Raw genomic sequence first — 26,596 nt, forward strand, 5'->3', positions numbered from 1 at the left:
AGATCCACAGAAGGACCATGAAAAGGTTTCTACCACTTTACCAGGATTTAATGAATAAAGCCCAATGGGGTGAGGTCCCCTAAAAATACATTCTAATCCATCAACAATGGTTTGCAAGTTTCAATAGCTGGGTTAAGCCAAAGTAAATCCAATCTCATTATGATCTGGAAGAATGCATGAAACCCTGCAGGGTGTACTCAGTGAAAAATAGAAAAAACACTCAATTGCAAAACCTAAGCCTGAATGTTAGGGATAGTCAACTTTTGTATTCTGGGAAACGGAAGATCATTCTGATTAATTTCTTCTTCTTTTGCCCTGAGTTTCAATAGTATAGATGAGAAAATTAAGGTGCGAGCCATTGGTTCTAAGGCAGAGAAGGCTATTATGTAAATAGCCACCAACTCCTCACCTTCAAGTCATCAGGCAGTCTGTGACTTCAAGGGAAAGGTAGGAAGAAAAGGCTATTGGTTTGAACCACTGTGGGGTATCAGAAGTTCTTGCATCCTTACACTGGGAGTGGGTAATCAACTTCGGGTAGTCCTCATTTAGCGGCTGCCTCATTTAGCAACCATTCACAGTTACGACGGTGATGAAAAAGTAACTTTACAAACAATCCTCATGTTTACAACTTTTGTTGTTGTTGTTGTTTAGTCGTTAAGTCGTGTCCGACTCTTTGTGACCCCATGAACCATATTGCGCCAGGCCTTCCTGTCCTTCACTGCCTCCCTGAGTTTGCTCAGTTTCATGCTCATTGTTTCAGTGATGCTATCTAACCATCTCATCCTCTGCCGTCCTCTTCTCCTTTTGCCTTCAATCTTTCCCAGCATCAGGGTCTTCTCCAAAGAGATCTCTCTTCGCATTAGGTGACCAAAGTATCTGAGCTTGAGCTTCATTATCGATCCTTCCAATGAGCAATCAGGGTTGATTTCCTTTAAGATTGACTGGTTTGACCTCCTAGCAGTCCAGGGGACTCTCAAGAGTCTTCTCCAGCACCACAGTTCAAAGGCATCAATTCTTCGGCGCTCAGCCTTCTTTATGGTCCAGCTCTCACAGCCATACATTACTACTGGAAAAACCATAGCTTTGACTATGCGGATCTTTGTCGGCAAGGTGACGTCTCTGCTTTTTAATATGCTATCTAGGCTTGCCATAGCTTTCCTCCCAAGGAGCAAGCGTCTTTTAATTTCATGGCTGCAGTCTCCGTCTGCGGTGATCTTGGAGCCCAAATAAATGAAGTCTGTTACTGCTTCCATTTCTACCCCTTCTATTTGCCAGGAATTGATGGGTCCAGATGCCATGATCTTAGTTTTTTTAATGTTGAGTTTCAAGCCAGCTTTTGCACTCTCCTCTTTCACCCTCATCAAGAGGCTCTTTAGTTCTTCTTCACTTTCTGCCATTAGGGTGGTATCGTCCGCATATCTGAGGTTGTTGATGATTCTCCCTGCAATCTTAATTCCGGCTTGTGATTCTTCCAGCCTGGCATTTCTCATGATGTACTCTGCATATAGGTTAAATAAGCAGGGTGACAGTATACAGCCTTGTCGTACACCTTTCCCTATTTTGAACCAATCGGTTGTTCCATGACCGGTTCTAACTGTTGCTTCTTGGCCCACATACAGATTTCTCAGGAGACAGGTAAGGTGGTCTGGTACCCCCATCTCTTTAAGAACTTCCCACAGTTTGTTGTGATCCACACAATCAAAGGCTTTTGCATAGTCAATGAAACAGAAGTAGATATTTTTCTGGAACTCTCGTGCTTTCTCCATGATCCAGCGAATGTTGGCGATTTGATCTCTAGTTCCTCTGCCTCTTCGAAACCCAGCTTGTACATCCGGTAGTTCTCGGTTCATGTATTGCTGAAGCCTAGCTTGTAGGATTTTGAGCATAACCTTGCTAGCATGTGAAATGAGTGCAATTGTGCGATAGTTTGAGCATTCTTTGGCATTGCCCTTCTTTGGAATTGGAACATAAACTGACCTTTTCCAATCCCGTGGCCACTGTTGCATTTTCCAAACTTGCTGGCATATTGAGTGCAGCACTTTAACACCATCATCTTTTAGTATTTTAAATAACTCAGCTGGAATACTGTCATCTCCACTAGCTTTGTTGTTAGCAATGCTTCCTAAGGCCCACTTGACTTCACTCTCTAGGATGTCTGGCTCAAGGTCAGTGATCACACCAGCGTGGACATCAGGGACATTAAGATCTTTCTTGTATAGTTCTTCTGTGTATTCTTGCCACCTCTTCTTAATCTCTTCTGCTTCTGTTAGGTCCCTGCCTTTTTTGTCCTTTATCATGCCCATCTTTGCACTAAACGTTCCTTTCATATCTCCAATTTTCTTGTAGAGATCTCTAGTCTTCCCCATTCTATTGTTTTCCTCAATTTCTTTGCATTGTTCATTTAAGAAGGCCTTCTTATCTCTCCTTGCTATTCTCTGGAAATCTGCATTCAGTTGCTTATATCTTTCCCTTTCACCCTTGCTTTTCGCATTCCTTCTTTCCACAGCTATTTGTAAAGCCTCATCAGACAGCCATTTTGCTTTCTTGCATTTCTTTTTCTTTGGGATGGTTTTAGTTGCTGCTTCCTGTACAATGTTACGGACCTCCGTCCATAGTTCTTCAGGCACTCTGTCTACCAAATCTAATCCTCTAAATCTATTCATCACCTTCACTGTGTACTCACAAGGAATATGATCTAAGTCATCCCTGAGTGGTCTAGTGCTTTTCCCCACATTCTTCAATTTAAGCCTAAATTTTGCAGTAAGCAGCTCATGATCTGAGCCACAGTCAGCTCCTGGTCTTGTTTTTGACTGTATAGAGCTTCTCCATCTTTGGCTGCAAAGTATATAATCAATCTGGTTTCGGTATTGACCTTCTGGTGATGTCCATGTGTAGAGTCGTCTCTTGTGTTGTTGGAAAAGAGTGTTTGCTATGACTAGCTTGTTCTCTTGACAGAACTCTATTAGCCTTTGCCCTGCTTCATTTTGTACTCCAAGGCCAAACTTGCCTGTTATTCCGATTACTCCTTGACTTCCTACTTTAGCATTCCAATCCCCTATGATGAAAAGGACATCTTTTTTTGGTGCTAGTTCTAGAAGGTGTTGTAGGTCTTCATAGAAGCGGTCAACTTCAGCTTCTTCAGCATCAGTGGTTGGGGCATAGACTTGGATGACTGTGATGTTGAATGGTTTGCCTTGGATACGCACTGAGATTATTCTGTCGTTTTTGAAGTTGTACCCCATTACTGCCTTTCCCACTCTCTTAATGACTATGAGTGCAACTCCATTTCTTCTAAGGGTTTCTTGCCCACAGTAGTAGATATAATGGTCACCCGAATTAAATTCACCCATTCCCATCCATTTCAGTTCGCTGATTCCCAAGATGTCGATGTTCAATCTTGTCATTTCATGTTTGACCACATCCAGCTTGCCTTGGTTCATAGTTCTTACATTCCAGGTACCTATACAGTATTGTTCTTTACAGCATCGGACCTTCTTTTCGCTTCCAGATACATCCACAGCTGAACGTCCTTTCGGCTTTGGCCCAGACGCTTCACTCTTTCTGGAGCTACTTGGAATTGCCCTCCGCTCTTCCCCAGTAGCATATTGGACACCTTCCGACCTGAGGGGCTCATCTTCCGGCATCATATCTTTTAGCCTTTTAACATTGTCCATGGGGTTTTCTTGGCAAGGATACTGGAGTGGGTTGCCATTTCCTTCTCCAGTGGACCACATTTTGTCAGAACTCTCTGTCATGACCTGTCCGTCTTGGGTGGCCCTGCACGGTATAGCTCATGGCTTCACTGAGTTACGCAAGCCCCTTCGCCACGACAAGGCAGTGATCCATGAAGGGGTTACAACTTTTGCAGGTCCATAAAGCAAAGGAAAGCTGAAGTAAGTTCATAAGCAGAGTCATGGTTTCTCTTAGCAAGTGCTTTGCTTAATGACCAAATTGCCAATCCCAATTGTGGTCGCTAAATGAAGACTACCTGTATTTTATTTGGCTTCTTTAGTGTTTGCAAGATTGATTCTCATCTAGCAAATTGTGCCTATAGAAGCTATGCCTTCCCTTTTCCTATAGGCTGTCCCAGTGAAGCTTTTTCTGAAATATGTTGGTCTCACGCCAGAGGTCTCAAGACCAACAGGTGGCACTACACAATCAGTTTCACCTTTATTAGGACTCTTCAGGGATAAGTATCCTCCATGCTAAATGTTGTGGTTCTGTATAGTCAACAAGTGCAATCTGTGGGTTCAGATCCTGCTGAATGTTTGAATGTAGAACATCTAGCATACCTACCCCTGAAGACAAAAGAATGAAACCGGTTGGATAGTGCCACAGACTGGTCAGTGGCTAATATAATATCCGAGTTGTGTCTGGGACACTTCTGCCAAATCCCAGCCTAGGGGCCAAATTAAGCCATGTGAAACCTTGAGATAAGTGAGTTCATGCCAAGTTTTGGTCAGGGGAGCTTACTAGTGTGCTCCCTCTCCCAATAAATATTCCAAGAGCAATGGGCTCCTGACAGAGGCTCAACTCCCCAAATAAAGTTAGTGCTAAATAGCAGGAGACTCTCTCGATGCCCAATTTTGTTATTTGTATAGGTCTCTTAAGACAGATACACTAGATTAAAGGGTGCTTAATGACAAGCACAGCAGGAGAGGGGAAAACAGAATCAAAAGCTCCTTCTTTCCCATCAACTTGAATAAGAATTGTTGAGGGAAAAAAATGAAGAAAAATTTGGCAAGCACTTGATGATTTAGCTCTATGAATTTTGATTATTTTCCCCCATATCTGGATATTATAGCAAACAATTTCATGAATAATACTTTATTCAATGTATTCAGGAAACCTTGGAAAGCATTCATGCCACTACAGTGATAATTAATACATGGCTGAGCATTAGCTGCTGCAGTTTAATTTCCAAGGCAGTGTTGACTTTCCACTTGATATACTTTCTCTCTCTTGGGGCATTAGTGTGGCCTCGACTGTCAACAGTAGCTATATGAAGGAGTTCAGGTAACTAAACTACTGTTCCTGTGGGATTACTGCACCGAGACTGGGATTCAGAAAACTGTGAGCAGAGGGAGAAAAATGTATTAATGCTGCAGTGAGAACTCACAAGCTAGCAGAAGACTTTCTGTAGTATTCCCATAAGAGAAATGTAGCAATGATACAAAGCACACCAACTCTATCCAGCTAACAAGATTTTAGGGAAAAAAATTGTTAAGACTTGCAAAAGAGTCTGCTCAAAAATTGGGAGAATGTTGGTGCATCGGGCCTCTACTACAGCCCCTGAAAAGTTTGTAGCCAGTCGTTCTTATCAGTTCATGGAGAAAGACAACTAACTCTTTCCTACTGAACTGGAGTGCAATTGTCTCTTGCCTTCTGCACCCCTAATTTTTCTCTAATGCTACATTAGAACTCTGTGTTTAATCTGCAAAGTTTCAGCACTAACCATTTATTACTCATGCCTTTGAGCATTTCGTTTTTAAAAACCCAACTGCAAAACTGTCATGCAGTAAGCAGCAGTAGCAATAATGATATTTTGAAAATCTCAGAGGGAATGGGTCTTAAGATCTCTTTGAGCAACTCTAACAAAGAGGCCTTTCGTACCCCAGTAAACAATGAACTAACAAGCGCAGTGATCCCGATCAAAAAACATGTGAACCAATCTTCAAATTTAGACAGGCTGGTATGGATGAAAGCAATCCTTGAAATAACTTAGCCCCTAACTGTTTCAAGGCTTTAAGGGTTAAAATGAGCACAAAAAGTCCAATTAAACCAATTAGTGCCTTCCAGCCCTAGCACCACTTGGGGATCAAAATCTGCTTACTCTTCATATAATTTTCAAAGGCACAGCAGTACGTGTGTGCCATGATAACGACAATCAGTTTCACACATCACAGTAAGTCATAACATGGTCCATTTAGCTTTGGCTTAGCATGTTATATAAAGCTATTCATAAACCATACATTTATAAATCATGGTTTATGCTGTCGCCCATGTCTTACTCACTTCCTGTTTGGATTACTGCAATGCGCTGTACATGGGGCTGCCCTTGAAGACCATCCAGAAATTGCAACTGGTCCAGAATGCAGCAGCATGCAGTTTTGGGTGCCCGGTAGTTCACCCAAGTAACACCACTACTGCGTTGGCTGTACTGGCTTCCAGTTGCTTTTGGGGTGCAACTCAAGGTGCTGGTTGTCACCTTTAAAGCCCTATATGGCACAGGGCCAGGTTACTTGTGAGACTGCCTCTCCCTGAGGGTATCTGCCCATCCTACTGTGTTAGATAGGGTGGGTGCCCTCTAGGTCCCCTCCCTTTGTGAGACTAGGCTGAAGCTGCCATAACCTAAAGATGAAGCAGGCAGGTAAGCAGAGAGGACAAAAGCCAGGAAACTTGTCTATGAGATCCCTTCAGGGAGGTAGATAAGAAGGAAGCAAGTCGTTAAGGAAAAAACAAAGGACCTGAACCAGAAAGAGGAAGTTGGGCCTGAGCACATGGAAACCCTCACCCCAATCCCATCAACTTGTAAATCAACCCAGCAAGGACTTTTGGGGATAAAAGGGGTCCCAAAGCCCGCCCACTCTGAGTCGTCTGAGTCACCTTTGGATCCAGACTTGGCGGCTTCTAGCTAGTGCCTGGCAGCCTAGTTGGGAAGGATGTGGGTAAGTGTGGATGAGCGCGTGCGTGTGTGCATGAGAAAGAGCAAATGTACCTGCAACCAGCAATGCCTTGCTGTTACTTCAAATTCACTGGGTCTCCGTGTATTACAAAGAACCTCTTGTGCCTCAGTGTTCAGTTGGAAGTGATTTGTGTGTATCCCCTATTATTTCCCCGCTGTTGACCAGGGCTGTGTGTCTGTCTGCTCCAGCCACACCTATCTGGAAAACCCAGGTAGAAAGCAAGGGGGGCTGACAAGATCAACAGTGCCTCAACAGGCTGTGAGTGTGTGAGTGAGTGACCATAAGCCGAACCTGGGAGCAGCGTGTGTAACACCTTATATGTTGCCAACTGACGGGGCCTTGGAGGCACGCTTTCTCGGTGGCCGCCCTAGCCCTTTGGAACAGCTTCCCACCTGAGATCAGAAGGACCCCTACCCTTAGCCTTCGGGAGGGCTGTGAAGACTTGTCTCTTCCCCCGAGCATTGGGCTAGGATGGGAGTGGAGCTGTGGGGATGTTAGGTCTAGTGCCTGAGGGGGAAGGATACCTTTGTCTTTAACTACATTTGATGGATTGTTGTGAGCCGCCTAGAGTCCTTAGAGGAGATAGGTGGCCATATAAGTCCTGTAAGCAAGTAAATAAATAAATAAAGTGATATGTAAGCTTAATAATACACTCTTTATCTAGATTCTATAAGCATCAAGATATAAATAGGTGAATAGTGTTATGAGATAAACATACCTATTTCTAGCCTGAGATGGAAACAAACACACACACACTTTTCTTTCCCCATCATGAAAACTCGGAAAAAAAACCTCAAGAGACCCAGGATGTCTACTGGCGCATGGAACGTCCTTAATAAACTGTAACTGTCCTTTTGGACTGGCAACATTGGTGTCTAGATAGTGTTAATGGACTTGCGTCATGTGATTCCCTTATGCTGCACTACTTATAGACTCCAGGGAATGAATGGTTCTGAGAAGGTTTACCTCTAAATGTTCCAAATAAACATTCTTGCTTTGCACAACAGACATTAGCAGGAATTATAACAGAAAGACTCCCTTCCATCAAACTCAACCCCTGGAGATTACTCTGACATGTTCCTATAGTTTCCTTGGCAACAGAACAGAAACACTTTACTATTTTCCTTTCCCAGGACTGTTTTTCTTCAACTTTCCAAAGTAGCCCGCAGCCCTGGGATTTCATGGTGGTCTCCCATTCAAATATGAATCAGATCCAACTCTGTTCGCTTTTTTCAAGATCAGTCAAGACTGGCTAGTAATCCCACCTCCTGTGACTCACAATGAACGACAAGGACAACAACAAAAGGCTAAAGAAACTGACCTTTGTGTTTCAGTCCAGGGATGGCTAGTGGTTAAGAGGAGGGAAAATAAGGAGAGAATAATTTAAAATAAATCTAGACTCATCATGAAAGAAAAGTCAGCAATCTATTTGTGCAATACACTTTTATTTTCCTTTACCTCTGCAGTCAGTCTTTAAGTAATCATTGTGTAAACAACAGAATGGAATGAAATTACACTGAATTGTATGCCAATGGCTCTAGAACACCTCAAACATTAATGACAAGGTATTATAAATAACTTTTAAATAACACATTTGCCATTTTTCCCTTAGGTTAGAGAGCTGCCATTTACCTAAACTTAGCAAGGAATTGGTTTAATATGGGACATCCAACAAATCCACGCTTCTGAAAACGTATCAGACTGAACTCTCGCTCCAAAATCACTAACTCCAAAATATCTATGCCACAGATTAAGCTTATGACTACTTTGGTCAGAAATGTTTAAATATTGTGTAACATGTCCTTCTTGTTTTGTCTGTTGGTTTTCTTTTGCCATATCAGTCATTGCACAAAGCCCTTTCTTATTATTTGCACTCCACCTGGATGTTCTGCAGAATTTCAAGTAAAGCTCGGATTCTTTTCAAGTTTTATTATTATGAAACAATTCCTATCTCTTAAAGATAAACCAAATCCAAGATGGGTAAAACAAAGGCATTTTAGCTTAATGGCAACTGTTTACACGTTTCAGCTTATAGATTCCCCCAACAAAGCAGGCCATATTTATTTGTCTTGAGTCTCTGCTATGATAAATCATTCTCATGACTCAGAAAATTGAAGCATGGTATGTCTAAAAACGAGATGAGCTTGGATTAGCATAGGTTCAGGCACAATATCTGTTAATATTTGCAAGGCACCTCCCACGCCACTGACAATCCAATGAGGGGTGTTTAAAGGAACACGCAAACCAAACAAAAACTAAAACCAATGCCTACATCAGCTCAAAAACTCAGGATGGTGACAAATACTTCAAAGAGAAATCTAAGTTTCCCTTTAAACAAACATAATTTAACTGCAATTAGCACATAAATCATGAAATGAAAAAAAAATCCAATTTCATACAGCTAGGATGGATGGATGGATGGATGTTTTATTTTTATTTTTATTTTATATATATATATATATATATATATATATATATATATAAAAATAAATAAAAATAAAAATAAAAATAAAAATATCAATCAATCATAAATAAAGGGAAAAGTTCACAGTTGGTTTTAAATCAGGAATTCAAGTTTGGCTAATAAACCCTAGCATTTATAATTACGTGCATTCTACATACAACCAACGAATCAGAATTATCCACTAAAATAATGACTGTTTTGTTTTAATGAAAGAAGGACTAGCTCTGATAGAAAATTCCTTTTGTGGCCGGTGGACACAGCCACTTGAGCGCGTTTCCAATCCGTCTGTTCTCATGCCAGGGAAATCCAACCTGATTGCTAGAGCAGCATTTAGGAGCTTCTGGACTGTTAGCAGGAGCAGTGGAGCGGTGGGCTTTCGCTTGTTCCAACCTGGTGAGGTGCTACTGAATGAAGCGGAACTGTCCGCGTGGGGTGCTTGAAAAACTTCCTTCACAATGTAAAGCTGGCCTCTTCGCAATCACACCCTTTTGCTGGGGGTCAGGTGCGCTGGCATCAGCTGACGCTTAACTGAGCAAACCCAATCAGTTTTACCTCATCAGGGATTTCGGTACCATCACAACCAGAAGCCTGAAAAACAGTAATGGAAAAGGAGCAGGGTTAGGTGTGGCTTAGAAGGGGCTGGGGAAACTCTTGTGATACAGACCTAGAAATTCAACATCCCTGCAGCCTTCTATGTAAGATGAAGTATTCAATCAAGAAGCCTCGGGTTAACACGGCAGCTAAAAGATTTAACCAGGTATCTTTTCAAGCTTCCCTCTCCTCCTACACCGTTATTTGACATCACCATCGCAAAAGTGAGATTTAGATCACTGGATGAGTTTTTGATAGAAGCACTATAGCCTTTAATATAAGTGAATAATCCTTTGGCTGTTGTACAAGAGGGCGATTTGCATGCTTTATACAAGTTTGGTAGTGTTAAATTTATTGGTATTGTCTATATGTTTTAAATGACTAGATTATTCATACAATCTTATACGTGACTTCTCAGAGTAAGGTAACAGTGTTCGATGAGACTAACTCCGAGGTAAATCTGTAACTTTAACTGTAAAATATCTGACCATTTCAGCTGGCCCGAACCAATTTGCTACTGAATACAACTGGTCAATGTAGTTGATTACTGTTAACTAAAGTTCTCAAATATTTATTGACATAGATAGATCTTTGAATCAATATTACTAATTACACCAACAGCCTGAATATATACACTTTCTATTTAAGGTAGGCGAGGCTTCAAAAAATAGCCTTCAGATTGCCCAGTATAACAACAACAGATTCATACAATTAAGAAGAATGCAAATTTGCTACATGTGCAATTAATCATCCATTGTCAATTGTTTCAGGAGTATCAATAATTATGTTTTTAACCATCACTGTAAAGAATACTTACACTACAGGCGACAAAGATGGTTTTGTTCACTGAGCTTGCCTCCTAGAGTCTTTTCAATAAAACTGTGATATAAATAATACAACCCAGCATTCATCAACATGTGCATCCATAGACCAATTTTGCTGAAGCAGTCACAAGTTATGTTGTTATTTCTACACAGCTTTGTTATATTTTGTAGGAAGAAGCTGAGGCACCACTTTAGGGGAAAATATTTTAAAGAAAGTTGTCAATAGAGAAGCTACACATTTTGTTATGATGCCCAGTGATTGCAGCGGACAACTGTAAACAGATGGCTTTACCTCTGGGGAGCCTGCATGAATATCTTTTATTTCTAAAATTGTAACATGGACAGCTAAGAGAAAACCTGCTAGCAGAGCCTGTATGTTCAGTGAGTTGCATTTTCTCTGGTTATTTAGTGGATTCCAACAATGGTTCATTTGGGAGAACTCTCTCCTCTACTATTAGTGGGGGTTTGCATGCACACTGCTGATTCTAAGTACAGACCATATCTCACCTGGAGAACCCAAAACATTGTACAGGTAGTCCTCGGGTTACGACAGCAATTGGGACCAGAATTGCTGTTGCTAAGTGATGCAGTCATAAAGCACAATGTCACATGACCACATTGCTTAGTGACGGCAATCCCGTCAGTCCTGGTTACCGTCATAACCCCAAGACATGCAGGTTGTTAAGTGGGAGGCGGTGAGAGTTCCAGATAAGGAGTGCAGGGGTGCCACGGGGGGGGGGTGCTGCGGAGGGAGGCCCAGAGTAGGCTACGCATGAGTTGAGGAAGACCTGGGAGGACTGGCAAAGACTGCAGGCAGAAGTGACTTACTGGAGCAACTTGCAACCTTCCCTGCCGGCTTCCCCATTGACTTTGCTTGTTGGAAGCCAGCAGGGAAGGTCACAAATGATGATCACATCACTGCAGCTTCCTATGATGTCATAATTGCGAGTCAGGAACCCAAGTGCCTGGATCACAATCATGTGACCATAGGGGTGCTGCAACGGCTGGAACTCTGGGGACCAGTTGTATGTCCATTGTTTCAGCGCTGCCATAACGTTTGACTGTCACTGAACGAATGGAAGCAAGCTGAAAACTACCTGTAATATAAGGAGAACCATTTGCTATGGTTGACCAACTGCAAGGACCCAGCTGACACTTATAACTCACTTCTGCAACTGAAAAATGTGTTCTACAAATTTAAACAAGATTGTAATAATGGCTTTACAGAACTGTTTCTAGATCATGGCTTGGAGGGGAAGGTGTTGAGAAACCTGAATGCACTATATATTAAATTATTACTCTGACACAGCGATTACATTTTTTACTAGCCCAATTATAAAACTGACATCCCACCTAGTCATAATTACTGCTGGTTGCTGGGTTTGATAGCACTTCTCTTGAACTGCTCTGCAACTGTTCACAACACAGACATAACTACACATTAATCCTTTACTATACCAACTATACTTATTTCTAATTATTTGGTAACACCAACACATTTAATTCAATTACAGCCACTACGTCCTGTCTCACTGCTGAGGACAGTAAAATCATTTTCCCAGTCGGTTTCCTATAAAGTGAACCATTAAGCAACAGCTGCACTCTAGCAGGAATTTTCACTGACACACAGAAGTGCTATGTGAATTCTTAAGGTTACTTGATTTTAAAAATGGTGATCACTTTCTCCTGAATCATCACAGAACATATTCTTTTTTTTAATGGGATGCTGCATATAAATGTTTTAAATAAGCAAAAATAAAACAAACACATTCCTCAGCAATGGGGAATAGGGAAGAGAAGCTGCTGAGACAGAGGACATTTTGATTTAATATGGGGATGTCTGACCATCCATGACCACTTTTCGACCCATCTCTCCAACTTTTCAGGAAACGTTTTAGTGATATAAATGGCTACAGGGAGGAGGAGGAAAAATTTATTCAAAGAACTGCCTGAAGTTATTTTATCTTAGGGTCCAAGCCAACATCTCTCTTCAGACTTCATACTTTCATTTGCAAATCGTTAAGCATGGGAGAATTAGTGATGCAGACCAAATATGTGAATTGGGCCCCAGGAAGACAAAGCAAGAGGAAGGATGCTGGGTGAACAGACCAAAACAACACTATAGCTGAGGCCAGCTAAACAACCTCTAGCATGGCTATTTCTGCCTTCTGGACTTCAGGAAATACGTCATAATTTCTGCAATTCCCAAACAGTAAGCTATTTACCCAGAAAAATGAAAACTGCATTCCAAATGCCCAAGCTCAGATTTACTGTCTTCTTAAGACATAAATTATTGTAGACTCAGGGATTCAACTAACACAAATCAGAAAGTCTTACCACTGTCAGCCAATACATCTGAGGCACCAGGAGCAACAGAGGAGCATATGGACAGAGGATATATGTCAGGGTTTGTCAGCTCACCAGAGTTTGATATAGGGCTGGCTTTTCTTTTCTTTTCTAAAAATTATTATTTCCAGTTAGTGAATTAAAAAAAGCTACAAAGACTGTTTTCTGCTTTCCAATTTCATTTTGCGTAGACTAATAAAATGCTGGAAAGGTCAGCATTCAGTAAAAAAAAAAAAGGGCTAATAAAGGACAGAAATGAAGAAAACCTGGCTCAAAAGAGCAGTAATTCTTTTCTATTTACATTATTCTATTTACATTATTTCATCTCCAACGGTGCTTTACTTACCAGCTTGAAGGTTAATGTTTTCAAGGCCCTGGGGTCATCTACTATTTTTTGTAAATTAGCAGCAACTGGGGAAAACAAAGCATGAAAAGCATTGAGTACACCAAAAGTGACGTGGTATTTAGTTAATAAATAGAAGGCATCTACTTATGAGGAGCAGGAGGAGGCATTTTTTCATGAGACACTTATAAAAGGAAGCAACCCAAATGGGATTAATTCCATGATTGGTGACATGCCAAATGGCACTAACCGTGGGAAGCATTCAGCCCGAAGTCCAGGGTAACATTATTTTTCCTTCCTAGAGTGAAAAAACACTGCATTTTTTCTAGAGTAGCTTCTTCGGGGTCACTCTTGCTGGGATCCATGAGTAGAAAGTTGAGAAATAGTATATATGTATTGTATCTTTTATTAATTTTACATTTATATTCACTCTAAAGGATCACTGACAACCTAATAGGTAATTTTACTATGCATAATCCATTAGCTAAATATATTATTTACTGCCTGCATGAATAGGCTAGAAATGAACAACCAAGCCAAAAGATCAACATCCTCTGTATGCACATAAGATCAGGAATATTGAATATGGCCTAATTTTCATTGTAAGTGCTGGAAATGGAAGAACTTCGAATAATTTAGATGTAACCTGTTCTTTATAAGGAAATATATAAATATATATATATAGTCAGCTGACACTCTCGGGATGTGGTAGGACTGGGCTGCTGTTGCTACCAGGACCTCCAGAATGAGGAATCTCGTACACAAAATAACAGAAGATCCTTCAGGTTCTATTCTGTCCTTCCTGCTTTTGATCACCGAGCCAATGGGTGAGCTCATTGGGGGATTGGAGGCAAGGTGCTACCACAATCTTGAGGACAGTGAGAATGCCTCCTCTGAATCAATTTCCTTGTGGTGATTTTATGGACACATCCATGTAGGTTTTTTGGCAACTGAAGAAGGTAATGGCTACAGTATCAAAGTCATTTGCCATTACCTTCCTCTGGAATGATTCTTGATGTCTCAGTTTAATCAATAGCACAGGGATGTCCATGTAAAAACCAGGTCCAACCCTGCTTAGCTTCAAAGCCCAGGCTCCTTGTCATTGGCCATGTAGGCATTGAATCGGTGCTTGGAAGTGTAACTGAAGCTGTATAATTACGCTGAAATGCTTTGAACAGCTGGTTCTCATTCTCAGAATGGATACAATGGGATGGAATTTTACTCCCCCAAGGGCAAACCCCCCCAGTCCAAGGGTATTCCTGGAATTAGTTTTATCAGCAAAAGCCCAAGTGGCTTCACTGACAGAAAATGCTTTTGCTGGTGCTCCAATTCCAGGTATGCCTGGACAGTGACAGCCTAACCACAATGCCTCATGGTCTGGTAATCTCTCATTAGGATTATAAGAAGTTAAAGGATAGGCAGCATTCTGATAGCTGCATTTTGAACTATTTGTTTCCATGCTAGTTCAAGATGCTGGTGTTGACTTGTAAAGTCCTAAATTACTTTTAGGACCAAATATCAGAAGAAACATATTTCCCTATCCAAGCTAGTCTGCCGATCAGTTTAAACCTGGGGCAGCAAATAGGCCCACCTCACTGTTTGTTATTGATATTTCATTGTCTGGCTAAGAACTAGAATTCCCAGGAGCATTTGCAAATGAGTTCACGATAGCCCTAACAAATGTGATAGACCCTTCCATTTGATTACTACAATATAGATGTTTTAACAAATGTTTTGAGTTATTTTATATTGTTGTTTTCCTTCTTGGGATATTTTTATAGGCTTCTACTACTGCTAGGTAAATAATGAATCCTGATGTGAAATTTCAGAGAAATCATCTAATCACCCCCCCCCCCAATTCATAGATAAAACTAGTCATGGCGGGGAGGGGAACACGGGCTATGGGCACGGGCACTCAGCAATAATATCACTGGGCTTTTGACTACAATTTCTTTCCAGTTTTCTGTAGTTGGCTGATCTAGTATGCTAAGTCATCACATGCCATTCTGTTGTGTAAACCCAAACAGCAGCTTATTCATCAAACCACCATATTGAAACAAGCCACAGCTTTGCAAAGTACAGTATGCGAATGTGGCCTCTGGCTGTAGAAGTTTGGATATCAGAGGGATATGCAAACTTCTCTAGAGGTAGGGTCAGATTGTTCTTGTTTTTAGCTTATGAGCCAAACATCTAACCAAGCACTGATGATGTGAGGACACAATGAGCGTTGCTGCTTTGAACCTTGCTGTGCTTTAAGGGTTTCCTGTAATTAGGAACCACAGGGAAAGTTACACATAAAGACATCAGCCAGATGACTGTTTCAAGAGACAAGGGCTATAAGATGTGGAAAACAAATAGACAAAGAAAATAAAGTAAAAAATGGCAAGTGTTCATAAGTCTTGGAATATTTTCTGGTCTTTTAAATACAAATACCCTTGCAAATTAGGAAGAGACTGAATGTAGACTCTTTGATAACTTTTCTAATGTAAACCAAACTTGAGAGCCAGTTTGGTCTAGTGGTGAAGGTACCAAGCTAGAAAGCAGAGCGTGTGAGTTCCAGACCTCCCTTTGGCAGGAAAGCTGGCTGGGTGACTCTGGGCCAGTCCCTCTCTCTCAGCCCAGCTCACCTCACAGGGTTGTTGTTGTGGGCAAAATAGGAGGAAGGAGGAGGATTAGGTATGTTCACAGCCTTGAGTTGTTTATACAAATTAATAAGGGCGGGATAAAAAAATATTTAAAAAATTAACAAAGTTTACATTGAAGAAGAAAAAGATTCACAAAATAAATCACTATGGGCTTTTTCAAAAGAAATGTTGTTGTTTTTATATCCTTCAGCAAATCCATGAGTTAGGCATCTCACTAACTTGAGCAAACTCCTGTAGGTGATCTTTCTGCATTGAGAAATGATGTTATAGTGTGCCATTTCAGGTAACTTTTGTTTTTCTTTTTACAGTATGTATAAGACTAACAATCAGCCCTTCACTCAGCCTTGCCAGAAATCTATTTCATACATTTTTTAACATCTCTTGCTCACTCGCTCTCTGTACACGTATTCAGAAAAAAAATCAAATATAAATCTCATAAGCAAACATGACAGTGGAGAATATTCCTTCACTGAAATATACAATTATTTTACAATGAAGATTTCATATTCAGCTTATCAGTAAGAGCTGTAGTATCTAGCAAGCCAAGTAACTATCATTCGATAGGCTCTTGTAAGTGACTACTGTTCTGCTGGAATGTTAATTTAGGGCCCAGTGGAACAAGACGGTCACTTTTCAGGAGAGCAATAAAGCTTAAGTGGGGGGGACCCATCTGACTCAGTTGCTTTACCTGGTGAAGGCTCTAGCCAACCCACGAGCGTCTGCAGGAAGAGTAGAGTGGGCAAATGACAAAGCATGTGTGATTATGTCATCAGGCAAATGAGATGACTGACATATGTGCATCAGATGATGGAATGCTCACCCATCATCAGAGCATTTATATAACGCACATCACTGTGTGTCTGTGTTGTGTCATAAAGGCATCATTGCAGTTTACTGCTGAGATCACGTAGTTTACCCTGGAAATGCTACCTAAGTGTAGCATTTTCCCCTGCAGTGAGGCCCCTGCCAGCTGTATATCTAGCTCTGCCTCTTCTTGTAATGTCATATATTTAGCAGTACGTACAATTTGCCACCGAGAAGTCCCATGTATTCATACTCAATCTCCAGGAGATGAAGTGAACTAAAATGCAGTTTCAGCATAGAATAAAAGGTAAAACTAATGGGCTTTTAGAGGTTTCTAGATTCACATTAGGAAGTGCAGCTACTAAAAGTTATGTTGCCTTATCAGCCTAACATACCTGGAAAATGGCTATGGAAGGCTGCTTTAGTAAATCGAAAGAAACCCCTCATCTCCCATAAGAGATTAAGACTTCACATTCAAACAGGTTTAGGACGTCTCCCTTAGCCAGACCAGGGCTCTGGATAGAGATATTGAGCATGAATCTCATTCAGAGTTTGTCCCTTGAGCCCAATTACATTCACATCCCAGAAGGGAGGATCACAAGAAGGAACACAGCTATCCCAACGTGCCTGGAGGCAGGCATAGCTGTGTCTGATGTGAGCTGCCATTCAAGTGGTCAACACTTTAGCTTTAAGACAGGGGTCCCCAGCCCCCGGGCCATGGACCGGTCCCGGTCCGTGGCCTGTTAGGAACCGGGCCGCACAGCAGGAGGTGAGCAGCGGATGAGCGAGCGAAGCTTCATCTGTATTTACAGCCACTCCCCATCACTCGCATTACCACCTGAGCTCCGCCTCCTGTTAGATCAGCAGTGGCATTAGATTCTCATAGGAGCGTGAACCCTACTGTGAACTGCGCATGCGAGGGATCTAGGTTGCACGCTCCTTATGAGAATCTAATGGCTGATGATCTGAGGTGGAGCTGAGGCAGTGATGCTAGCGCTGGGGAGCGGCTGCAAATACAGATCATCATTAGCAGAGGGGTTTGACTGCACAGAGACCATAATAAATCAATTGCTTGCAGACTCATATCAAAACCCTATCAGTGAGTGGCAAGTGGCTGGATCTGGTGGCAGGCTTCATAGTGGCAAGTGAGTTGATGTACTTCAATTGTACAGCTGCATCTGGTGGCAGGCTTTAAGTCAGAATCTGACACTTATTTTACTCTGTGTGTGGCCTGCCCATTATTTTATTTACCACTTCCGTCTGTACCTCTTTCCTGCACTGCGCACTTGTCTCAGTCACAGTTTGGCAAGCCCACAAGCTAATGAGTAAAAAACAAACGTCACTGGAGAGCTTCTTTGAAAAGGGGGAAAGACCCAATGATGAGACAGCAGAAGACTCTAAGACTGCCAACAAAAAGAAAGCTGCATTTAGAAGAAAATACCAAGAGTCCTACTGAAATTACAGGTTCATTGCAACAGGTGATTCACATTCTCCAAGCCCGCCTTGTATAATATGTGGCGACTGGCTATCCAAAGAAGCCATGAAACCTTCAAAACTGCTTCGCCGCATGGAGACCAAGCACCCTGCATTAAAAGACAAGCCTCTGGAGTTTAAAAACAAAACAAAACGTGAACACGAAGAACAGAAGCAATTATTGAAGGCCACCACTTCATCAAATGGGTCTGCACTGAGAGCATAATTTTTAGTGGCTAACCGCATTGCTAAAGCTAAGAAGCCCTTTACTATTGGTGAAGAGTTGATCCTGCCTGCTGCTAAGGACATTTGTCGTGAACTTTTAGGAGAGGCTGGAGTTCAAAAGGTGGCACTTGTTCCTCTTTTGGCTAGCACCATAACTAGATGAATTGATGAAGTAGCAGAGGATATTGAGGCACAATTGTTAGAGAGGATTGATGAGTCACCGCGGTATGCAATCCAGGTTGACGAGTCTACCGATGTTGACAACAAGGCAACAATGCTTGTTTTTGTGCGATATATTTTTCAGGAGGATGTGCATGAGCATATGTTATGTGCACTTTTGTTGCCAACCAACACCACAGCTGCAGAACTATTCAAGTCTTTGAATGATTACATATCAGGAAAACTAAATTGGTCATTTTGTGTTGGTATATGCACGGACAGAGCGGCTGCCATGACTGGACGGCTTTCTGGTTTCATTACTCGGGCCAAAGAGGTCGCTTCTGAATGCGAGTCTACGCACTGTGTCATCCATAGAGAAATGCTGCCTAGCTGAAAAATGTCACCTGAACTTAATGTTTTGCAGGATGTGATTAAAATTATCAACCACATTAAAGTACACGCCCTTAACTCATGTCTGTTCATGCAGCTCTGTGAAGAGATGGATGCAGAGCACACGTCTTCTCTTATACACAGAAGTGAAATGGCTTTCTAAAGGTAGATCACCGGCCAGAGTTTTTGAGTTACGAGAGCTGCTCCAGAGATTTCTTTTAGAAAAACAGTCACCACTGGCAGCATATTTCAGTGACACAGAATGGGTTGCAAAACTTGCTTACTTGTGTGACATATTCAACCTGCTCAATGAACTATATCTGTCACTTCAGGGGAGAACGACAACTATGTTCAAGTCAGCAGATAAAGTGACTGCATTCAAAGCCAAACTGGAATTATGGGGGCGACGAGTGAACGTTGGGATTTTTGACATGTTTCAAACATTAGTGGAGATTTTGAAAGAGACTGAGTCTGGGCCTTCTTTCTCCCAGCTGGTGCATGATCACCTATCTCAGCTTTCAAAAGAGTTTGAGCATTACTTCCCAGCCACAAAAGACCCCTGAACTGGGAAGGAATGGATCTGAGACCCATTTGTGAACAAGCCAGGTGAATCAACTTTGTCCGTGCTAGAAGAGGATCAATTGCTTGAGATCACAAATGACGGTGGCCTTGAAAGTATGTTTGAGACAACTTCAAATCTCCATACGTTCTGGATTAAAGTCAAGGTGGAAAATCCTGAGGTTGCCACAAAAGCACTGAAAAACCTGCTTCCATTTCCAACATCCTATCTTTGTGAAGCAGGGTTTTCTGCAGTGACAGCAACCAAAACGAGATTACCGAGTAGACTGGACATAAGCAACACACTTTGGATGTCACTGTCTCCCATCACCCCCAGATGGGACCGTCTAGTTGCAGGAAAACAAGCTCAGGGCTCCCACTGATTCTGCATTATGGTGAGTTGTATAATTATTTCATTATATATTACAATGCAATAATAATAGAAATAAAGTGCACAATAAATGTAATGTGCTTGAATCATCCCAAAACCACCACCACCACCCCGGTCCGTGGAAAAACTGTCTTCCACGAAACCGGTCCCTGGTGCCAAAAAGGTTGGGGACTGCTGCTTTAAGACACAAGCAGCAAGCTAGTGCTCCTCCAGGCTTATTGAACTCTCTTATCATTGGACATGTTGACAAGGGTAGAAAATGGATGCAGGAAATGTCTCCTCAGCATCATAAACATGGTGTGTGTATGTGTGTGTGTGTACATGTGTGCAAGTCTACCTATAGGAAGAGAGGATTACCTTTATTTCTACTCTTACAATACAAAATCATTCGATTTGGGGCAATTTGTTTACCACTAATGCAAGCAATGTATTCTAAATGAATGAGGTAAATTCATGGATGACTCTGCTTTAGGAAATAGGTTATACATCTTATTTTTATTAAAGGTATCAGGCTAAGTGCTGATTTATGATTTAATATAAGCAAAGAGACTCTTATTCTGAAAAGCGTATCTAAATTTGGGTTAGAGTGGAAATGGCACACACGATGGGAAGTGATGGATTCAAGAAAAGTTACATGTGTTTTTTGTCCATCTTGATTTATCTCCTGCACAAAAAGTGAAAAGTCATTTAAAAAGTTCAAGTTTCTCTATTTTACAGATACACCGAGTAGCCCAGAACTATTATTTCTATTTTCAATCCTATGTTGAGCCTGGGCTGCTCATGTCAAAATCTTTTTAAATGCACATGACGCCGACTTGAAATCAACACCACGCAGAAAATATGCTTGAAGTATGCTTACCCACATATACAATAAACAGACTTTCCACCTAACGTGCATGTTGTGGGATGTTTTCAGATTTACTCAATATAGTTATTAATATACTAAATAGAGATACATGTCAGAAATATTGTCCTGTTCTTTTGGGTTTTCCAGTTTTGTAGTATTACAGTTCATTAAGAAAATCAGTAGAATCTCAAATCTCAAAACTCTTTCACTGAATTCAATTTTTGTTTTTGCTCAAATTAACAACAGGTCAATTTTCTGCACATTTCACCTGAAAAATGGCATATAATTCACCAGATGCTTTGGAGAGGAGACAGAGGGAAAGAATGTATGGTATCTTTTTCTTCCTGAAAAAAAGTTAAATTTATCCTTGCCATTCCAAATATTCCAGAAAAATATTCATCTGAGGCAGAAAGAACTGTTTATCACTGAAGATGTGTACACTACAAACAAATGGCAGAATTTCTTCTATTTGGTATAACTTCTAATTTTTTTTTATCAAACAGAAGCTCTGAAGGAATGAAGTTTGGCTGGGTTAAATATCTTGCATTTTATTCAAAGATATGGCACTGATTCTTCATCATTCTGGAAAATAACAGAGCTAAACCATAAAACAAGTGTTTGTTTGCTGCAACTTGCATCTCATGGGAGAATATGGAATATTGTATGCCTTCCTTGCATATAATTTCTAAAAATATTACATATACATATACATAAAGAGATCTTAAAAAGAAAGAAAAATGTGTGAAGGTCCACAAATGATACTGTAAATCTATTTACCTGAATGAATCTATAGATCTTCGGCCTGTGGGCAGGGCTTACATCAACGTCCCTAAACAGTTTCCAGTATTTATGTAAAGGCAAATGCTCTATTTTTCTCTTGAAAGCCCAGTGTCAACAACGTTAGTTGGAGTTAAAGTAGATTCAAGATTCTATAGTCTTCCTTTTGCCCTCCTGATTTAGCTTTGAAGCTGAGGATTTTATTTAAGCCTTCTTCAGCCTGGGTTATAAAAACATAGCTTGAGTTCCCTAAAAGAGAAATCACCAATTTTGAACATACTAGGAAACTTTTCCCATCTGACTGGTACCAGGCTGGGAAAGACAACTTTAATAATTTCAGTTCTCAAGTAGCTGCCCATCTGGAAGATGGTTGCCATCATCCATGAAGATCCTATAGAATCTAAACCCTCTTTCCTTTCTCTCACTTTCTGAGATTTACTGAAGTTATTAAGGCTGGCAAGGGCCAGTAACACAATAGTCACAGTCCAAAGGGACTTATCAAAAGGAACAGAAAGGACAGAAGGCAACAGAAGCACACATTTATAGATATAAAAGATTTTTAGAACATAAAGACTGAAGCTAAGAAAGAATATCTAAATTAAGCTAAAGTGAAGCATTTGTCTAATTCATATCAGGAAATATGCCTTGTGAATTGAAGAAAGAATGCTGTGGTGTATATGTTTTTGTAAAAATCCAAGGACGGATGAAATTATGAATGGGCCTGTATCCATTTAATGTTCTGAGTTTTGGCTACAACATAATCTCAGAATGAAGCATAATTTACCTATAACTACATCGTGGCCATCAACCAGGCCTGCAGAGAACAGCTCTTGAGATACACCATCTGCCGTGTCTGTGTAAAATGTGAAATGAATAGGCATTAGTCCTTATAAAAGCGAGAAAAAACAAAAGTATCAATAAGCCAAGGCAATTTGTGTAAGAAGTATATTTACTATAAAACATCCATTGCCAATATGTGCTTAAATCAAAACTATTTTCATTAGAAGCAACTTGTACTGTATTCCATTACTAATACTCTGCAATTTCAATGTGATAGGACTCCACAGAACGAATAAATTCTTCACAAATCCTATAAAGCTCCATTATTTAAGTACCAAAGTTCTCTCATAATACGTAATTAGGTATTTTTATTCAAAAGAGTATGGAAATATAAGAAGGTTCTTAAACAAGCACGGTTGCCTGACATAACACTTTTATTCCCTTTTCTCACTTTGATGGGAGGCATTTCATGCACACGAAACATCTACAGTTAATCCTTATTAGTAACCTGGAAGCCTTGTGCTGGGTCTACACAGAACGTTACACAGGGTTTGCAATCAGAGGACAGCAGTAGCATCTTCTCTTAGGAAAGATGGTGCCTATAGCTGCAAATTAATTTAGAAAGCTGCTGTACATTTTCTAAGTATTTTTCATGGTCTGTATTAGCCTTCCTAAGCTATGTTGTTCTAACAATGTCAACTTGATATATTCTTGGATTACATTGCTTTCTGATATTTTCAGTGAAGGAACACTTTATACCACAATTAAAATGCCTGTGCTAGGAGAACCATATGTGCCAGTGCATCTTCAACTGTGTTCACTGCAGAAGGTCAGCCAGCCACAGACACATAATGCCATTGTTTTATTTACAACACTTGTATCGGGGCTGCTTTTATAGCATGGTCAACTACATGACAATAAAAATAAAAACATTTTCAAAGGAAAGATCAATTATAACGTGGTTGTCCTGAATGCCTGCAGCTTTTTATATTTAGCTACAAGGCTTAAATATGAACAGCTCTGGTTAAAGCAGAACTGGGGAGCCTGTAGCCTGGCAGAAGTTGTTTCTACAGCACCTAGCATCCCTCACTATTAGCCATGCAGTCGTTCCCCCCGCCCCGCCCCGGACGCTTGCTGTGCCTATTACAGAATATCAGCAGAGAAAAGAATAAATACATTGTTAGGACATGCAGATAAGGAGCTACTGCTATCTGAAACATGCTGCAAAGATTAAAGAATTCAAATGCTAGACGTTTCCCCTGCTATTGCTAGGGGAATGGTTACATTGTCTCCTAGAGGCATATGGGGTTTGGTTTTAAAAGCATCATTATCAAGCCTTCCACATAATTTGTATTCTACCTCCAGTTAGTTTTTACATAGTGACTGCTTACTGGCATACCACAATACTGTATATGCTACAGAACTGTTAGATCAGTATTAGCAGGAAGATATTAATGGACTGTACTTCAACCAGATTAAAATCAAGCAAAACTACCAGACAGTTCTTTGCCTATATAACATCCTCCAACTTCAACCATCCAGTCCATAACTATGCCACTAAAAATATGCATACTTGGCACTAGGGTTTGTTTTGGTTAAGTAGGATAGTATAAAACATTTGGTTGGTACAAGCGATTTCACAGAGCTAATTTATATTAAACCGATAAAACAGAAATCAATTTCTGAAATACCATTTGGAGTCATAAAAGCATAATTTCAATTAAAAGTCTTACCTCTGCCTGGAGTAAACTCAAATCGTATGTCATTAAGTTCCTTTCTGGAATTCCTGGAGGGAGGGGAAAAAGAGGAGGGGGATGAAGCCATGGTAAACACATCAAAAAGTGATGAAGTGCTCCTTCTGTACTCTAAATGTATTCTAGCTTCATAAATAAGTTGCTGTTAATATTCAGGCAGTATTTTACAGTTTTATAGTCTTGACTATCCCCAAGTGTATTGCAAGTACATCAATATAAGAGAAAGTACTGGGAAGAAATTAAAAAAAAAAAGCTGAAATGCATTTTAAAGATAAAATGACAATAGTTCACTTTTATGAAGGAAACAATATCTAATTAAAACAGAGTTGTAAATTTGTTTTGTGCCTTGGAAAGCAACTATATACCACAGTTGATTTTCACGAAGAGTTTTCTTGGTCTTGCTAGATCAAATCCTCTTCAACTGGACTGTCCTTCCTTCTCAGCCCAACAATGACCGCAGTGACCAGTCAGTCCAATAATGACCAATATCACTTCTGTGGATATGTTTAGAACCCCACCCGCACCAATCCTCCATTCTGCTCCTGGATTATGGCAAGTCAGCTGTTATATCTGAATCTAGAAAGTTACATTCCCTTGCTAGCATCGTACGTGGTTTCGAGGTTTTATTTACTTTTTTGCAACATTATTAAGATGAAGAAGATTAAAAGATCATCAAAAGCTACAAGATCAACTATGAAGATTTTGAAAGCTTCAGAGTTTCTTACTTGTATGTAGAAGTTCAAAAATCAGAAAAGTTATGGGGAGGGGGGAGAACTGGGTAAAAGCCATAATTAGTCTGTTCATGGCAGTCTAAAAATGCTGCTAAATAAACAAAGACCATCTCCCAAGAAAAAAGTGGAATTCCAAGTTTGCGCATCCTCAGCAGTAATCATTACTGTGGCTGTTCTTTATTCCTATAGGGATTTCTATCAATGGAAAATCTGAAAGACTCAAGCTGTCAGGAACCCACAGCACTGAAAGTAAAACTGTCCTCTGCTGAAAAATGTATGATGCCCCCAGACACACATACACACCCTGCAGGACACTTTCAATCAACAGAATCTGTTTTCATCACAGTTATTGCAATGAGCATTTTGGTATCAAAAAGAGTAACAATGATTTTATAACAACCTTCTATGTAAGAAAGATGTTTAGAAAAATACAGATTGGTACTGATGATTCCTTCAAGAATACCCTTCCAGGCGGACAGGTCAGCATCACTGACAGCTGTTTTCTATTCTAGTGCTATGATCTGCTTTGCCAGTGACGCCCAGTTCAACATCAATGCACAATGGGGCATGTCTGGCCAGCTTTCCACATATTATAAACTACTTCCATATTTTTGACAATACAGTTAATCTTCATCTCTTCTTCAGTCTCAGCTGATAACTTCCCTCAGTTAATGCAATATATTTCTTTGCCTCAGGTCAGAGGTGGTAGGGGATAGGAAAGAAAAGCAAAGAAAACAACTATCTTATTTTTGGAAACAGCAAGCGGGCAAAGATCAAATGCAAACATAATTGCCCAAGCACACTTTTTCTCCTAGCGAATAGCTCAATCTGCTTGAAAAGCTAATAGCAGTGAAATGTGTTTTGCGGTCCATTATTCTTTTGTTCCTCAGCATGGAAACTGTAAGCAGTCTCATATTTCAGTGTATCAGGCCATAAAGTCTCACTGTGGGAAAACTAAATCCAACATCCAGGCACGCTCAGCCATGACTCAGAACTATTATCACTTCCTAAACACTTATTAAGAAAATGTCACACTGTCACAAAAGCAGGATCATGTGAGAACAAAATGGATCAGCAAGGCCATAGATAGAACTTTTGCAAAACAAGCCCAGCGAAGTACCCAGCTGCTCAGTACAGCAGGCACAACTCAAAAGGTGAATTTAATTCCTTGTTATTCCGTTCTACAGTCTCATGAAATGGATATTATATAAAGTAGTATTATGCAGCAGAACGATCACGCAAAACTGTCCTGATCATTAAGCGTGCAACGTTCAAGTCCATTTGCTTTCTTCAATCATTTGAGGTATTAAGCAAATTTGCATGCAGCACAGGAAAACCTAGCTTGAAACTGGAGTTTCTCTCATTTGGAAAAACAATACCAGACCTGTACAAGAACCTGGGGCAAGAGTTAGCAATCTACAGCCTTCCAGGATCCTAACTCTCTCTGCTTGCTTTTCTCCACTTGCCTGCATCCCTCCAGCTGCAGCCAAGCTTGCAGCCATTGTCTATTTCTTGAAAAGTCTTGTTTCTGTGAGCCTCAACAGCTGCAGAACCCTCTCAGAAGAGAAGCTGGAGTTCTGACCGTCTGATGGGATCTATGGGCCCTAGTTCTGCAGAAAATCAGCAACCACTGCACCATTGGTAAATCGGGGGGGGGGGGGAGGTAGGTTTTGATGTTCCTTCTTTATACCCTCTGGGGTGGGGAACACTTTGGGTGTATATACATGTGTGCATGTCAGTGGGAATATATCTGTGATTGCCAACCCAATACCACCACTTACCCTTAGGGTTAAAACAGCTGCTTATTC

General features: G+C 40.6%; 1 protein-coding gene across 1 annotated transcript in view; it reads right to left on the reverse strand.

Annotated features, from left to right (window-relative positions):
* Nucleotides 1–8,110: 8,110 nt before the first annotated feature.
* Nucleotides 8,111–26,596, reverse strand: part of STK39 (serine/threonine kinase 39) — a 125,015-nt gene continuing 106,529 nt past the window's right edge. The window contains exons 15-18 of the mRNA XM_088146699.1: nucleotides 24,037–24,089; nucleotides 22,308–22,376; nucleotides 13,258–13,322; nucleotides 8,111–9,738 (exon numbers count right to left, since the gene is read on the reverse strand). Of these exons, the coding sequence (XP_088002825.1) occupies nucleotides 9,664–9,738; nucleotides 13,258–13,322; nucleotides 22,308–22,376; nucleotides 24,037–24,089 (262 nt within the window). The 3' untranslated portion in view covers nucleotides 8,111–9,663. The remainder of the gene's footprint in view (nucleotides 9,739–13,257; nucleotides 13,323–22,307; nucleotides 22,377–24,036; nucleotides 24,090–26,596) is intronic.

Source organism: Python bivittatus, unplaced genomic scaffold (assembly GCF_059951505.1).
Source record: "Python bivittatus isolate LINGU-HERP-01145 unplaced genomic scaffold, Pbiv_v1 ctg000480_np1212, whole genome shotgun sequence".
Lineage (NCBI taxonomy): Eukaryota > Metazoa > Chordata > Lepidosauria > Squamata > Pythonidae > Python > Python bivittatus.